The 17041-nt window shown below is 37.5% G+C and overlaps 1 protein-coding gene across 2 annotated transcripts in view; it reads left to right on the top strand.

Moving 5' to 3' along the window:
• The first annotated feature begins 13448 nt into the window (after positions 1-13448).
• The window catches only part of LOC105059547 (mitochondrial import inner membrane translocase subunit Tim13), a 4719-nt gene continuing 1126 nt past the window's right edge, over positions 13449-17041 (top strand). The window contains exon 1 of one of the 2 annotated variants that reach the window (XR_012137547.1): positions 13449-13731. Coding sequence is in view for 1 of the 2 variants with exons in the window: in XM_010942875.4 (XP_010941177.1) it covers positions 13615-13731 (117 nt within the window). In the remaining variant the exon portion in view is untranslated. The remainder of the gene's footprint in view (positions 13732-17041) is intronic. The other variant, XM_010942875.4, reaches the window with a different exon arrangement.

Genomic DNA, 17041 nt, shown 5'->3' with positions numbered 1-17041 from the left:
TTATAATCCTTTTAAAGTTTAATTCTACACGAGATTAAAATGTCATTGACGTATAACAGCTTCTTATTTCTTTCTAAATTAGGCATAACAGCTCCACCTGTTTCTCTAGTACAGATTCAGTTTGGCTGGCCGCCCAAGGATGAAAAGAAACTGGACTTGGCTGGCATTCGCTTGCAGCAGTTATGTGTTGATGGCTTTGGCAACTACGAAATATTAGTCTTTTTGAATAGCGATCCCTGCAAGCTGATGGGTTGGTGAATAAAGTGATATTCTAACTCAATTACTGGCCTAGTCAATGCTCCTCCAGATCAGTGTTGAAGGTTAAACTGCAGTTCTGCAAGTTCCTGATCCTTCTTCCCGCTGTTTGTTTTATTAAGGTTGTTTTTATGTTTGCTTAGTAATCTGGTAATGTGGGTATTTTTCTTTCCTGGTTGCTGGACTTCTTCATTCCTTGTATTTCTCTTTGCAACTCTCTCATTTCATCAATGAAAGTACTAGGCATAGCCTATCTTCTCACCCCCAAAGAAAAGAACCCAAAAAAATACAAAAGATGTGTCGATATACTTTGATTGGGATTATATCTCTAACCTTGTATCATGAGTATTAATGTGGCTTGAATTTTGGATATTTTTTATGAGCTCGAACTATGATCCGATCCGAAAAGCCCGCGTTGCGATCTGAATGAAATTTTTTGGAGAGTTCTGAGTGATTGTATCTCTCTTTTCATCATAGTGAAATTTTTTTCCAGTGTCTTGCTCGTGGATGTAGGCATTTCAGTCGAACCACGTAAATCCTATGTTTGTTTTTTTTCTCTTCTCTATTTTATGTGATTGTACGAATCTATATGTATCCTATTTTTGTGCTTGCGGTAACAACGAGGATTCTTGATATTTTGACTTTTGAAATTATGATTATTCAAACTAAAATCTAGCAACAATGTTAAAAGGGGTTTCTTTCTCTCTTGTGTGTTTAATAGTGAATTGAGGCTCTTTTAAAACTTCTTGAAATTATCTTTTTGTGGGCAACGGACATGCTAATCCCTATCTGTTTTAGTAATTCTTCGAGGCTGAAAAGATACTATAAGATTAGGTCATAGGCAATACCAACTAATAGGAGAGTCCTAGGACATGTTTATACAATTCAAGTAACCAAGAAGTATGAACAATTACAAACCCTCATAATACAGATTTATTATATCAGAATTTAAGAAACCAGTGTTTTTTTATGAAAATCATAAGCCAGTGGTCAATTCTGAAAGTATGCCATTTAAATTAGTTGATGAAAAAATAAGAACATGCCAGTATTGTCTCGAGCCAAAATTTTATGTAGATCATGTTTACATTTATATGGATTGTCATTCATCTTAAAACTCTAAGGCAAAACAAATAATCTTTTGAAGAATTTTAAAAAGGTCGAGAAATAGCATTAATAAAGAAATTTTAGTGATGATAAAGGTAGAGGTTTTTTTTTTTTTTTTTTTCCTGTTGTTTTAAATGCACAAATAAGGAAGCCTAGCTAATTAAGAGCTTTATAAAATATGGCCTTCCTTTTCTTCTCCTTTCATTCCTTTTTTTTTTGGGCCTAATGCATGCTGAAATCATGTTTACAATTTTTGACATGATTAATAAGGGTCAGTTTTTCTAGTTTCTCACCAAAGAAAATTTTTATGGTCCAGCAACATTTAGAAATTGGCAATCATAAATTTAAATACGCTCAATCAATAACTGTAGTTCAGAACTAATAAAAAAGTTGACTTAGTTAACAGATAGAAAATTTTTTGTCAGTAGATTTGCAAATAACAAGTTTTCAGTGCTTCATATAATCTTAATGCAGTGACAATTTTTTGTCAGAACTCAATTTCAAGTTTTCAACCATACGAGGCTCCTCCAATGAAAAAGAGATCTGAAAATAGACCACTAAGTACGTGGTCCCGGTAACAAAAGAAGCAGTTCTAATTTAAATTTAAATGAATAGTGGACTTTGCATAGGCAGGAGAGTTATGACCAAGAGCAAGAGCACACTAAGAGCAATATGGAGAAAAGTTTCCTTAATTCATATGCACCTCTTTTCTGAGGACTCCCACAACCATGTTTGCATAGCTACCGTAACTCCAATAACTTGTTATAAAGAATTTTTCTGCCTTGTGTGTTTCTAGCTATTATCATTTTATGCTTTAACTTTAGTGGTACAATTAATTTATTCTTGTGAAACTATTATTAGCTATATGCATCCATTTGATCTACCTGAGTCACTGCATATCAACTTGTTACTGTTGCTAGAAATAGAGATTTAGCTCAAAATGATTTGAAATTTTGAGTTCTGCATGAACTTATTAGTTCTAGCAAATGGAGGATTACTAGCAATTATCAATCAATAGCGAGAAAAGTCCAGATAGATTTCTGACCTTAAATGTAGACGTACAACAAGTGATGAAAATTTAAGCCACGACCAATATCAATAAAAGTTCTTTGGATGGAACTTTCTAGTGCATTCAAAAAGCCTAAGCAATGCCCAAGATTTTTAATTAAGATGATAGCTGTTGGGATACACCGATCGGTCCCCCTCACACCGACTCGCCGTGAGGCCTACATGACCAGCGACCGACTCTGCCGACCGACAGCTGCCGTCACCGACCGACCGAGTATACGTCGGTCGGACAGATCCTCTTCGCCCTCGATCGGCCGAACTATGGAGCCCGATACCCAACTCCACCGACGCGCCCGACTGACCGACGGAGGGACCCCGGGTTTCCATCCGACGCCCCTCAACCAGCCGCCGACCTATAGTCGGTTGGCTCCTTTGAACGTCGTACGACTGCGGGAGACTGTCAAACCTGACAATAGCGTGCGGCACAGCCGCCTTGGGGCATTATCCCACTTAAGGCATGGGTCAACCCTAGCGATTTGACAGCCCCACGGTGATTTGACAAACTCACGGTAACCCTGACAGTCCTCGACGATATGACAATTCTTCCATTATCTGCACCATTAATGACGGTGCCATGCCGCGCTCCACTATAAATCGGAGAAGGCAACAATGCTGAGAAGGTCTTTTTGAAACCCTTGAACTCTTTCTCTCTAGCTCTCGCTCTCACCCTCTCTCGTTGAGTTCCTTAATTCTTTTCTACTGTTGCTGAGTCTCCTTTCTGACTTGACCGTCGGAGGATCCCCATCGGAGTCACCTCCGGTCAGTGCGGACTTCTTTTGCAGGCGCTCGTTCCCGACGATCAGACGATGAGGGGATTGGCCGCAACAATAGCAATTATTGTTATGCATTCTGGACCAGTGTTTAATTAATTTTAGTAAATTTTCTCAACTTTAGAGTGAAGCTTTCTTCGTTATTGTATCGATTGGCAATAAATTGTGCACACTGGATTCCTTTTGGGTATCACAGTGGGTATATTTTATTTAAATTTAATTAAGAACACATACAATACGAATTTCTCTAAGTTACAGGCTTAGATTTCTTAGAACTTCGGTTTCCTTCATGTGCGCTATACATTGAAGTTTTGAATTGCTTACTATGTGGTGCTGGCAATTAATTAAGGCATGCACCAACCCTCATTTATATCAAAAAATATTATTACAGAGGAAGAGGTGCCCAAGAAAACTATGGCTTCAGAATTGGTGTTTCCTAGCATGCTTATATATGCATTGCCAACATAAACTCTTGAAGTCAAATTGAAACCGCAAGATGAATTTTAATGAAGAGAATCTTGACCTAAATATTACATCAACATATAATGACAGTCTTTGAGAGGCCAAGTAGTTTAGGAAGCTATATCAGCCAAAAAGGGAAAAAAGATTCATAACACTTGCTCTATATCTGCAGGTATCGTATATAAAAAGTGAATGTCATGCACTTAAGGAGGTAAATGAATCACAACTAACTTTGCGTCCACTTGGTTAAAAGCAAAATTGCACCTACCAAACTTCACAAAAATGTTGAGGAGGAAAACTGTTGCTTTTGTCAACTATAGCGGCAAAATTCAAGTCAACACGATCAAGGATGTACATACCTCACGTTTAATAGCTAATCAAATGCAAAATATTTATAGTTAACTATAAAAGAATTTGTTATACAGTATGCAAGTATGGTAGATGTATCATTACATTTTGAGCTAAAGATGCATAGTATTTTTTTATGGACAACAGTGTTGCTAATTGGATGGTGATACATGTGGTTGATCATATGAGAACTACTTTTCAGGCTACTACATCGGATATTTTTTTTTGATTTTTTATATTTTTTATTTTTTGATTCATACGGACATATTTTTACTAGATTAGTATAATAAATCTAGTTTTACCACCCCCACCCCTCTCCCAAAAAAAAAAAAAAAAAAAAGAATGGTTTTCAAAGAATCTGGTCCATCGGCCTCAAACATATTCATTCCTCGCATGGTGATCCTAGTGATATGTGCCATCAAGACAGGAAATTCTTTTGGATGGTCCCATGGAGGGGATCACCTTGAAGAAAGTGACCAATGAGTTGGCTTATTCTGCAACTATAATGTGTCATCGTACAAAGCATGCACATGTTTTCAAGGAAGAGACCAACTGTTACAAGCAAATGACAACTTTGTGAGCCTTCCACATACAAGAAATCAATTGGGAGAGAAGAGGTAGTAGGGTAGGGGCCGGGACCGCCACTCCAAACCAGTCAGGTGCGATAGCGACCAGTCTCATTCATACACCAAAGAGCGTTTACCTTTACATCATCTCTCTCTTAATAATAATGGTTAACAGTAAGTCTTCTGCACCAAATAATTTCGACCAGCAAAGTTTACCCTCCACCACATTAGCTAGCGGTTTCACTGCTAAATTAATAAGCATGTCTCATGTGGGAGTTTTTGCCAACTGATCAAATGGACTATTCCAAAGGACCAAACACCAGTCCTTAAGAATGTGAGTATATAGTAGTGCTGGTCATGTGATCACCTTTCTATTGGCCAAACCTCACTACCACTTGTCCATCTCATCTGCATCTCTATGAAGTGATCATAGAAGATATGGGTGCGACTGTAGCCGTGGCAGTATATCACAGAGAGAGACAAAGAGAGAGAGAGAGAGAGAACCTATCATCATTGTAGCCACACCCTAGCTATCACCTTATTTATTCAGATGAGAGGACCTTGTCTTCCATTAATACAGTCGTATGATCATTATTGTATGTTATCATGTCCTATTTAATATATGTGTGTAGACTTAGGACCACACTCTAAACATCCACACCATCTTTACCTCAGCCTTATAATCCTCCCCCTTGCCTTTCTCAGCACCCCACTTGGAACTCTCTCTCTCTCTCTCTCTCGTTTTAATCACCATCATCCAGCGTTGTTAATTACTTGCAAGTTGCAGACCTTAATATAGGTGACAAAATGACACTTAAAATTAACCATTCGTTTTGACCCACTAGATTCAGATTTCAGACATACGGTCTATGCACATACCAACTACAACATACCACCTTCTACTGTAGTATATCACAACCTACTAATGCTCCAACAATCCAACCAATAAAAAAAGCAAAGGGATCATATAACAAGAAAGGAAAGCCCCCCTGCTGGCCTTTAAAGATATAGGCACAGGCCATTCCTGAGAAAACCGTTGTTGAGTCCCTTTCTCCCCCCTGACGGAACCAAATATATATGAAGGGCAGTATTATTTATAATCTTTACTGCTACCACCCACAATGGAAGCAATCCTCCTCTGTGCTACTGTTAGGCTTGCAAGGACAGCGCATATATCGCCTGCTGTTGCTGCTGCTGTTACGGTCTTAAAAAAAAATAAAAAAGGTAGAGGGGTTCCCAGCTGTCTCTGGGCTATATCGCCATAGCCAACGAGCTTTGGAAGTGGGTTATTTTATTGCAGTTCTGAACTGGGTACTTAGGGGTTGGAGCAATAATTAAAGGAAAGAATAAAAGGTTGGCCGTTAATTTATTGCACTGTGCTGCCAGAGGATCAGGTAAGAAACACCAAGATAGCCAGCAAGTTTCAGAACTGTAATCTTCCTTTTAACCCCCCTTCATGGTACGGATGGCTGACACCCACTGTTGTAAGCTTTGGACGTTATGAGTTGCATTGATTGGAACTTCCTTGGTGGGCTGTAAGCTAACGAATAATAGCCCAGAAGGTTGACTTTAGCCCACTTCATTTTAGACGAGAGAGAGAGAGAGAGAGACCAGAATGAAGAATAAATTTAGAATTATGAGCGTTAAACCACCTATTGTGATAAAGTTCTAATAAGTATGACCCTTAAGCATAGTTGGAAGAAAAAATACAGTGATAGATAAAGAGTAAGTAGGATGCTAGATTACCATTGGCTTTGATGTATTTGTCAAAAAGAAAGAAAAGAAAGCAATTAGAAGGGAGAAAAATGAAAAACTTTTTGTTGTATTTTGAGTTGAGGAGTAATAGCAGTATTCGTAGCGATAAAAATCTTGTTTAGTAGGCAATGCTGGCCCATCAATTATTCATTAAGATCATTAATTGTGATGAATGCATGACTTGGATCCAGTTCTTCAATTTGTATCAACACCATGAGAATTTACCAACCGGCCTGCTGTTACCCCTGACAATGTCTTAAAGTTTTTTGATACAAAAATGGGAGGAAGTGATAGACTTCTCCCAAAATTTATTGAGTGAGACAATATCTTAAATATACGATTTATTGGCGGCTTCATAACAATTATTGAAGTATTATTGAAATTTCATAGATTTCACTTGCTCAATATATAAAAGCAGTACTTAATGATGCCTGAAAATTTCAATTAATAACAAAACATTATTTGCCTGTGTCATGCACAGGATCCAGCATCCAGATTGGATATGTGATAGCCGCACATTCTTTAGCATAAGACCCTAAAGAATATACCAAGTCTGTCTTTTTCTCGATTCATCAATCCAACTCAGGCAGCGATAGTAAAAATAAATCTTTAATTTTATTTATTCAAATAAAATATATGTCATCAATTTCTCAACATAATTCAGATCAATATTTATTTAAAAATAGCTAAACAAATATTCTCTAAGATCCTATGCTCTTCATTTGCTCGGTCCCAAGTCCTATAGAATCTTCCAAATCTAGAACAAAAATATATAAACGAGAGAGCGAGCTTTATAGGCTCAATAAATTATCAATATCTTTAAGAGATTAAATATAATTATTTTTTAAAATATAACTATTTAACAGTAATATATAACAATATAATTTTCTTTCAACATATGCGATGTACATTAGCAAAAAGCCAAAAATCATATCTCAGTCTTTGGCAATTACGGTCACGATCAGCTTTATGACAAAATCCGAAAGAGACTAGTTTCGAATAACAAAAATATGATGCATCAACATGTGCCAGCGATCAACCCCGACTGGTTAGGTCGGAAAAAAACTAGCTCTAATTTACACGGCCATTATTAACCTCATGATAAGCCAAAAAAATTAGTTCTGAAATATATACACACGACGCATCAGTGTGTGCCAACAATTAATCTCAACTGGCTAGGTCTAAAAGAACTAGTTCTGTCAGTGATCAGCTTCGACTGACTAGGTTTGGAAGAAGCATGTTTCTGATGTGTGGCTAATCAGGGTTAATTGCTAACAAAGCTAGTTCTTTCGGGTTTAGTTAGTCTTGACTGATCACTGGCACACACTGATATATTGTATGTATATATTTCAGAACTAGTCTCTTTGCTTTGTAATGGAGCTAATCATGGTCGTATGAATTAAAGCTAGTTTACTTTGGGCCTAGCCAATTGGGGTTGATCATTGGTACACGATGATACATCATGTATTTGCTATTTAGAGGTAAGTCTCTTTTGGACCTTATCACGGAGCTGATCGTGGCCATAGTCACCAAAGATTGAGAGAAGATTTTTGGCTTTTATTGATGTGTATGGCATATTTTTAAAAAAAAATTATATTGTTATATATTATTGTTAAGTTGTTATATCTTGAAAATTAATTGTGCTTGATCTCTTATAGATATTGATAACTTATTGAGCCTGTAAAGCTCATCTCTTCATTTCTTTTATTTTCTTTTCAAATTTAGAAGATTCTATAGGACTTAAGACGAGCAGTGAGGAGCATAGGATCTTAGAGAATATTTATTTAATTTATTTTTGAATAAATATTGATATAAGATATTAATAAATTGAGAAAAAAAAAGTAGACCTGGCATATTTTTTAGGATCTTACTCTAAGGAGTATGCAGCCATTATGTGGTCGATCTTTAGGATCTTACTCTAAGGAGTATGCGGCCATTATGTGCTCGATCCGGATATTGGGTTCGATATACATCCGGATATTGGGTTCGATATACGATAGTCTAAGAAATAAATTAGAGTAAAAAACAATGCATTATCTTTGAAGTTGAAGCACATGGTGTTGATAATTAAATTGAATTAAGTGAAACATGCATTTATGCAGTATCTCATGAATAGTGTTTATAAAAATCATATTACAGCTATAAGTTAAAAGTCCCTTGACATCATCCATTGGAGTTTGATATGGCTGTGTAACAATCCAAATCTCATACGGATCCTGACATACTCTCTCTGTTGAAGTCTTGAGATCATCACCAGACTAAAGATCCACATCCATGTATCTATTTATAAATACTATTATCAGCTCGTGGTTAGCTCTAATGAGCTAGCCCATACTGCGGTATCCTTTAGTCCATGTAAGTTATGACTTGGATCAGCTTTGATATCATTTGTAACAATTCAGTACCTCACCCAAAATAGCTAGTCGGAATTTATTATTTAGATTTTTTGATCCTACATGAATATCTAAAATCTTTTCAATAAATAATCGATGTGGGACTAAATACATATCTGTATAGATCTTCATATTATGAATGGACTCTTATGGTTCTTAAGAAGCGGATCAGCTCAACTGCCGACAAATACAAGTTGCCACTGGCGAGTGGATTGTTACAACCTACACCAGGGTGCTGCGGCAGCTGCCAAGCAAATTTGAAACGTATGGCAATTTAAATATGACTAGGTTGCATCTTATGGCACCTGGCCCGTTACTTGAGACAATCAATGGGGTCTAAGTAGCAACCATGCCAGCGGAAACTAAACTAGCCTTGTTGGCTAGGTAGAGTCCTCTCACGGGCAAGAATATCTGAAACAACATTAATTAATATACAAGCCTGTGCAAAGGTTCGCCTTTGCGACTATCTAGTAAATCATTTGAAACTCAAGAAAGATCTGGTGATCTCTCTCTCTCTCTCACACACGCACACAAAAGCCATACCAGTTTAGATTGGAGGGTTTGAGCAATGAAGTAAATCTTTTCTGAGCGAGGCCTAGGATTTGAGCCTTGACCTCCTTCACAGACAAGTCTTTAAAGTAATTAAAGGTGTGAACTCTGTATCAAAAAAAAAAAAGGATAAAAGGTGCCAACCTACTTAACAGTTGTTTGAATAATGAAATAAACTTGATCGCTTAAATTACAATTTTTGTGGTCCATGTTGATGGAGAGTACCATCAATGAAAGGTGGGGTGGGGTTCTCCCACCATTTTGCTCAAAAAAAAAAAAAATGCTGATAGTAAAGAGTGAAGTGAGAAGCAACGTGCAAATGCAACACACGATGGATGGTACATATTGAGTTCGTTAGATAGATAGAGGGAAAGTCACACTGGAATATATTTCAAAATGTTATTATGAACAGGGTACCTACCTTCCATAGATTAGGTATACAGGTCTTCTAACATATTTTAGTAGAAGGCGTGTTATTTATTTAAACCTATTATTTTGTAAGGGTCCCAATACGGATTTTTATGGAGATCAAATGACTATTTATGTACCTTTATTTTTGGAAGCTAGAAAGAAAGATCGTCCATTTATGTTTTCTCCTATAAATCTCTTGTCTCTAGCTATTAGAGATCTCATTTTTGTATCAACTTAAGATATGCTTATTCGATTTTGTATATAAATGAACAAGATGGGCATGATCTATCTAATTGCTGAAACTACCACTATAATATAACATCTCATATCTAGCAACTGCACCTAGCTAGTAATTAGTGCAAACTAAAGATATTTCACTTTGCTTGAAGAATATGTTAGTCACAATATGGTTAATATCAATATATAATTGTCATAAAAAATAACGCATAAATTTTAGGATAGCTTTGAGAAATAGGTTATGATACTCACATGAAAAATTAAAGATTTTTCTCCATCCAAAATCGAGAAGAAAGATGACGTTTTAGTTCTGTTTAGTAGAGAAACGATCTTTCATTTAACTTTCTAAATGGCAAAGGAGGACCTTTTTCATTTATCTCTTTGATGCAAAGATCGGAAGCAGGAAAGCCCAGCACCACGTCTTGTGAAAATGATGTAGCAGGGACGTTGTTAAAAATTATCATTTCAATGACTTGAACAACTCAAATCTTGATGCACCAAAATTATTTGTCCCAAAAAAGTTATGGTGAAAGAGTATCCAATAAAGTTGACACAAATATCTAGCTAAATTGTTTTTTAGAACAAGGATGGAATTAATTAGTAAACAAACCTATGCGATTTTTTTTTTTTAAGTTTCTGTCCTCCATTTTATGAAATTAACTTTTCAAGAATCTACAACAAGCTTTTTGCCGGCTAGACTTGTCCCAATCGGTTGGCACACCTCTCTTTGGAAAGGTCCCGGGTTTCATTATTATTATTATTATTATCATTGACGGAAGAGGTCCCAAGTTTCATTTGAATGGTGGCACTACCACCATATATATCTCCACTTTTTGAAAGGACAACATTGGACCCTCAGATTCTCCTTTTGCTTAAATTTTAAGTTGGTGATATAGCTAGATGTTCACTTAACAGTTTTTTTTTTCTCCCTAAATTGTTTTATTAAAAGCCTGTAGGCATACCAATTGCTGGTCACATAAAATGGTACAACAAAATTGCAAGAAATGAAGTAATTCAGGAGGATAAGTCCATGATTATGAATAATTTATGATTGAATAAAAACCTACCTAGAAAGTGAGCATGAAGCCATGCTGTCCATCAATATGAGATATCTTTAGATAACTAAAGCAATGCTTCTAAATTCTAACTCAAACAATCATCTTAGAATATTCAAATATAGCATGGAGTTGATAATTGTGGAAATGAGAGCACTCTCACAAGTCACAACAACTTGAGAGTCACTAAAAGAAAACACAGCAAGAAGTATACTGCTCTGAAAGAGTGTGCAATATATGTATGCATTTGGGTTAGGTTGGGTTAGCAAGTGCTTCTTTTAGAAATTGCATTCCCATTCAAGATCTAGGTGGCATTGCAAGAAATAAACCTTCCATGATATGTCTAAATGTAGATACCAAATACTCCTCCCTTACGAGGAGACTCTGCAATATCTACCAAACAATATATATATATATAATTACCAACTAAAGTGTATATGAGAACTTGCCATTTTGTGAGTCTAGTTCTTTTAATTGCTCCCACTATAGGTCTGAATACAAAGCTAAGACGTAATTAATGATTGTTATAGCGTAAGGTCTCGAGCTTTTGAAAAACATAGCATGATGTCTAGCCTCTGATACTGTTATAGACAGGCCCATGTTAGAGAAACAGCCCCATATTGAGCTACAGACAAGCCCCTGTTGAACTATTGATTGAGAGCTGACCCTAATCCCAATTATATCGTGGTTAGAATTAACTGAAAGTAGTATAATTTGAATTCAACCCAAATCTACTTTTCTTAAATTGCCAAAATCTCTAGTTCGAGTATAAACTGATTATCATCCTTCTTGTCATCGACGTTTATCTTCTTCATGATAGTCCCATATTGTTCATTTTTATATCATTTGAAAGATCTATAATTGATTTTCATTAAAAAAATATATGGAACCAAATAAACTCAACTATATTGTAACTGTTAGGATTTGACACCTCGAGATTGAACCCACAGCGAGGTTCGCGGCGAAAAACGGAGTCCAACGAGATCAAGATCACCCGAAATGGAGCTCGGATGGAGGAGATACGAGCTTTTGAAGTCGGTACGAGATTCGAGGCGGCGGAGGACCGCCGGCAGCGGCGCTGCCGCAGACAGCGGCGTGCGGGACGCGCGACCCAGGCACGCGGGATGCGCGACCCAAGCCCGCGGCCCAGGTGGGCACGCGGCCTAGGCGGGTGCGCGGGAGCGGGCCGGCCCAGGCCCAGGCGCCCTGCCTGGGCCCTGTTCTCCGGTCCACCGTGGACCGGGCGATCCACGGGTGGGCCTGTGGACTGCGTATGCATTTTCCACGCATTTCTCGCGGTCCACGGCACTATTCTGTGGACCGGAGCGCGATCGAAGGGTCCAAGTGACTCCCGGTCTTGATCCGACGGTCTGGGACATTTTTTGGTTGATTAAGGAGTCCTAATCATGATCTAAGTAGTGATTAAGGCCTATAAAAGTCCTGTACATGGAACAGAGGTAGAGTGATTCGGTTTTTCGCACCGTACGAGCCGTACGGAACCCGAAAGAAGAAAGAGGCAGAAGCGTTGAGAGAGAAGGAGCAGGAGGCTCCTGGACAGCGGTCGCCAGGCACTTCAGGGGTTCAGGGGGTCTTCCAAGAGAGAGAGAGCTTTTGTGATGGGAACTTCTAGTGAGAGAGAATTGGATGTACAAGGGATGAGGATGAGGTCTCTTCTTGTAAATTTTTTTTTTCATAGTGAAGTTTGCATGCCCCGTGGAAGCGAGCCCTTTTATGGCTGATCCACATATTTTGATTATTTTTTCTTTTATTTTTTTTCTTCTTTCTTCCTGCTGCATCGCGTGGTACTGAAAGGATCTTGGAAGGTGGTGTCCTGACTAGACATCCACCCAACAGTAACCAACTCATGCACGCACACATGCATGCATGCAATTAGTTGGTCACTTAGTTTCTTTTTTGATTGGTGATTTGCTCAATGCAGAAGAAGAGGATTGGACATTATTGGGATGTAAATCTAATTCACAATAAATTGGAGGATTAAAAATCTTTTTGTAATTGTGATACAATCAAGGATCATGGTGGATGTGTTACTCTTAAGAGTTGGACAGCACAAAATAACGACTTCATGAAAATTAAGTCTTTACATAATAATTATGCTTTTTTAAATAATATTAATTTTTTAATAAAAAAAAAATATACCTCGATAGCGATCCACATTATAAGAGAGAGGCTTTCCAAGTCTCCACAAATATTAGACTTACATGCATTGCATTGGATAAAATCTAGTCAATAAGTAACAATGGAAAAGTGAAATCCAACCTTGGTATCAATTGAATATATGACGTTAACCATTTATAAAGAAAAAAAACTTAGCCAGACATATATAATATAAACTGATTCAACTTGACCCAAGCCAATAAAATGCTATATTTTGGCTCAAGTCAGGCAAAAGCTCAAACCCATACCTAACCTGTTTGAAATCCAGCTCAAAATATCTAACCTGAACTGACCCAATCTCACCCCAAATTGGCTCAGGCCAGGCCAAGTTTTGGGACCCACCTAATGGTGGTTGCAATCCCTACAAACATGATCCTTGACTAGCACCAATATGCGCCGCCTGCGGACCACTAGGGTTTTCCCTCGCTCCCTCCTCCAACAAAGTCCACGAGAAAACTAGCGAGCGATGGATCCTTTCTCGTCTCCGGCGCCATCGAGCGGCTCGTCGGGCCCCTCGACGGAGGCTCTGATGGACCAAGTCAAGGCCCAGCTCGCCCAGGCCTACGCTGAGGAGTTCCTCGAGGTTCCGATCCTCTCCTCCTTTTCTTAAAGGCTAATTGTATGCGTCTCTTTGATGTTCTTTTGATTTTTCTATGATCCCTGTGCGTTAATCTGTTCCCTTTTGCAACAAAACCCGAATTTTGATTGAATGGTGGAAGAAAAAACCAAACTTATTGTTGTAGATTTGAGGTTCAGATAATTTGGTGAGGTTGGCCTGGGAATCATCACAGGTGCAATTTATTGTCAATTGGATTGGTAAAGGAATGGTTTTTGATTTGCAAACAATGATGTTTTTGTTTATATGATTTAATCTGTTCCTGTTGTTGTAAAACCGTTATTTTTCATTGAGTTATTAGAATATGAAAGCCAACTTGATTCGAGGTTAACATGAATTTGGTGAAGTTAATTGAAGAAATCATCGTGGGTACGCTTTTATGTTAACTGGATCTTGGGAAGAATGATTTATACTTCGCTTCACAAGCCTTGGTGGAATGACAGTCTGGCATTGAGCTATTGCCGATTGATGCAGTGGGCTGGAATCGCAGGAGAGGGGAATATGAGTGTTATACCAATTGAGCTTGTTTGGAGCAAGCTGTATGTTTGCTGGTTTTCAGAAACCTCTACTTCCATTTTTGATAACCACTGTGAGAAACTAGTTACTAATGATGCTCTATAGCTGAGTTTCTCAATCTTGAATCGTCTTGCTGACAAAACTCATCTCTTGCTTACCAGAGTTATCGTTCTGCATGTTGTCATCATGTGCCAATTTGGATACAATCTTTCATGAATATGATTGTGATATACTGGTGGCATACTCTTTCTTTTGGATGTTGTTGAATTCTGCTTTGATGTTTGCCAAATTGGAAGTTGTGTGGATCTTAGTTAATTCAATTTGGATTAGATCTGGGAGAGAATTTAATGGGGACTGGAACTAAGAAGTGGGGAGGGAGGGAGGTAGGAAGGGAGAAGCAGGTTACTAGAGCAATACTCTAGAGAGATTTCAAAGATGGTGCGGTAAACCTTGATAGAAGGATTGTGGCTGCTACTATGCGGATGGCAATTGACGGTACAATATTACATGATAGGCTGATCCTCATTCTGTACTGGCTTATCCTTGCCATGTTTTGTAGAGTATGGCTCAACATCAGGCAGTTATAAAATCTATGTATAGTTTCAAGAGTTTTAGAGACATGCCGAGTGGAATATAGATAATGCAGAATACTGTTTTTGCAACCTTTTCACATTTGAAGACTTTTGCCATGACTTTGTTTTATGCTATATTATGCATTATATCTAGATCTGATGCACAGATTATGATCAATAAGATTGTAACCTCATATGGTTGGTACTCATCTTTATGGATATCTACTTTGATTATTATCTTTGATGAGTCATGGAGGGTCTAGCTATGTGGCATCATTAAATTACTTTGTCTGAGTTAATATGAAGTGCTAAGGTGTGCTGTGCAGGGAGTAGTGACAGTTCCTATTTCAGGATGCCACTGCAAGCATTGCATGATACATGTAATGTAAGCACCTAATTGTCATCAAGGGAGTCAGAGTGTCAAGGATTGTTGACTGCATCCAAGGGTCATTTTGTAAATTTGCGGTGGGCCATTGAAGAATTATCTTTGCTGTCATAGAGCCACATAGGGTAACCCAAGAGTCAAGGGAAAAAAAGGATTTTTTTCACCCAAAAACAATATATGACAAGAATTGTAAACCATGGTTGAAGAACAAGTAATATAGCGACTCGTAGTTTCACTTCCCCCTTCCTATCTCTTACTCCTCTCTGAATTTTTAATTCTTCCTATTTTCTGGCAGTAGCATTGTAAGTCATTAATCTTTTTTTTTTTTTTTTCCCTGTTGTCTTTCATTTCATGGTAACAAGAGCTATAAGTTATACAACTGTCAGATACCAATAAAAATTGTTGAAAATGACAAGATTCCCTTCTTCGTTCATTTTGTTCTTTTTTTCCTTAAAGTCCTATACTATTTTATAATTTGTTTCCTTATTTGTTCAAGCTGAAATCAGATTGGGCATTCTGAAATTTCTGTTCTGAATGTGGAAAGTATCCATGTATCCTTTTGTGTTGTCGTATCTTACATCACACAAAACCCTCCACCCTTCTTATACCATCCAAAAATAAATGCTAAGCCCCATGCTTTTTGGAAGCGTGTTTACTTGCAGAACACTTATTTCATATTGAGAGTACTGAATTGATATATCATGCCCATGTCAATCAGGAACTGGTGGATTACACGCACTTTGAGATGTTGCACACTGTCACAGAATATCTGCAAGTCTGTAAATGTTGACAAGAGTTGTTCGGCTGCTATAAGTTATCGTAACAAGGATATGTTTGTGTGTAGATAAGGCTGGTTTGAAGGCAGGGTTGTTAAATTGTCATATATGGTTGTATACATGCTAATATATGTCAAGAGGCATGTCAGCAATAATGTATAAAACTCCTTGTCCTTTTCCCCTATCCTTGTAGCAAAAGTTTTTGTAGCTCATAGGTTCAAATTACTTCCTAGTCAGTTGTTTATTGGATTAACCCCATTGTCATGTTGACTCATTTTGTGGCTCATCTCATTTATCCCTCCATGTGTGTAGTGGGTTGAGGAAGCAGGAGGGGGGGGGGGTGTGGGGTGGAGGCAGGGGAGGTTGATGTTCACTTACATTATTGATCAATTCCCTAAGAGCTTAAGCTTTTGAAGTCAAATGATTATTTCACATGGTATCCATGACATCTGCTGGTTAGTCTATTTCTATCAATTTATTTTTCACATATTAACAAATTTTTATTTCTCTATTGCATAGACATGTTCTAAAAATATGAACATGATTTTTTTTATTTGTATTAAGAACAAGGATCATTAATCATCCTCTATATTTATATTAATTATTGTCTTTTTGGTTGTGAGTAATTGTCATGGAAAGTAAAATTATACAACTATTATGAAACTATGTGTACATAGTAACAACATAAATATTCTCAAATTTCATGATAAAGTTACAGGGCATTTCCCAATTTTGCTTACACATTCATTTAAGGGTCGTACACATTACTACCAATATTTTATGGTTTCACATAGTTCCATATCATGTGACCATGCGCAAGAAGTGTCATGAAAAAATTCAATTTGTTTCTTTGTTGTTCTTAAAACTCAAATATCTGGCAAGATGTGTGTACCTAGTAATACTTGGTGTAAAATCCCTAAGTTTGTGGGGGTGGGATGAGTGGTTATTTAGCACTACCGGACATAGATTAGCCCATTGAGATTTTCATAGTGTCTAGGTTTTAACATTTGCAATTTTATTGGCATATC

This window comes from Elaeis guineensis, chromosome 16 (genome assembly GCF_000442705.2).
Source record: "Elaeis guineensis isolate ETL-2024a chromosome 16, EG11, whole genome shotgun sequence".
Classification (NCBI taxonomy): domain Eukaryota; kingdom Viridiplantae; phylum Streptophyta; class Magnoliopsida; order Arecales; family Arecaceae; genus Elaeis; species Elaeis guineensis.
This window is presented reverse-complemented; position numbering and strand designations above follow the sequence as displayed.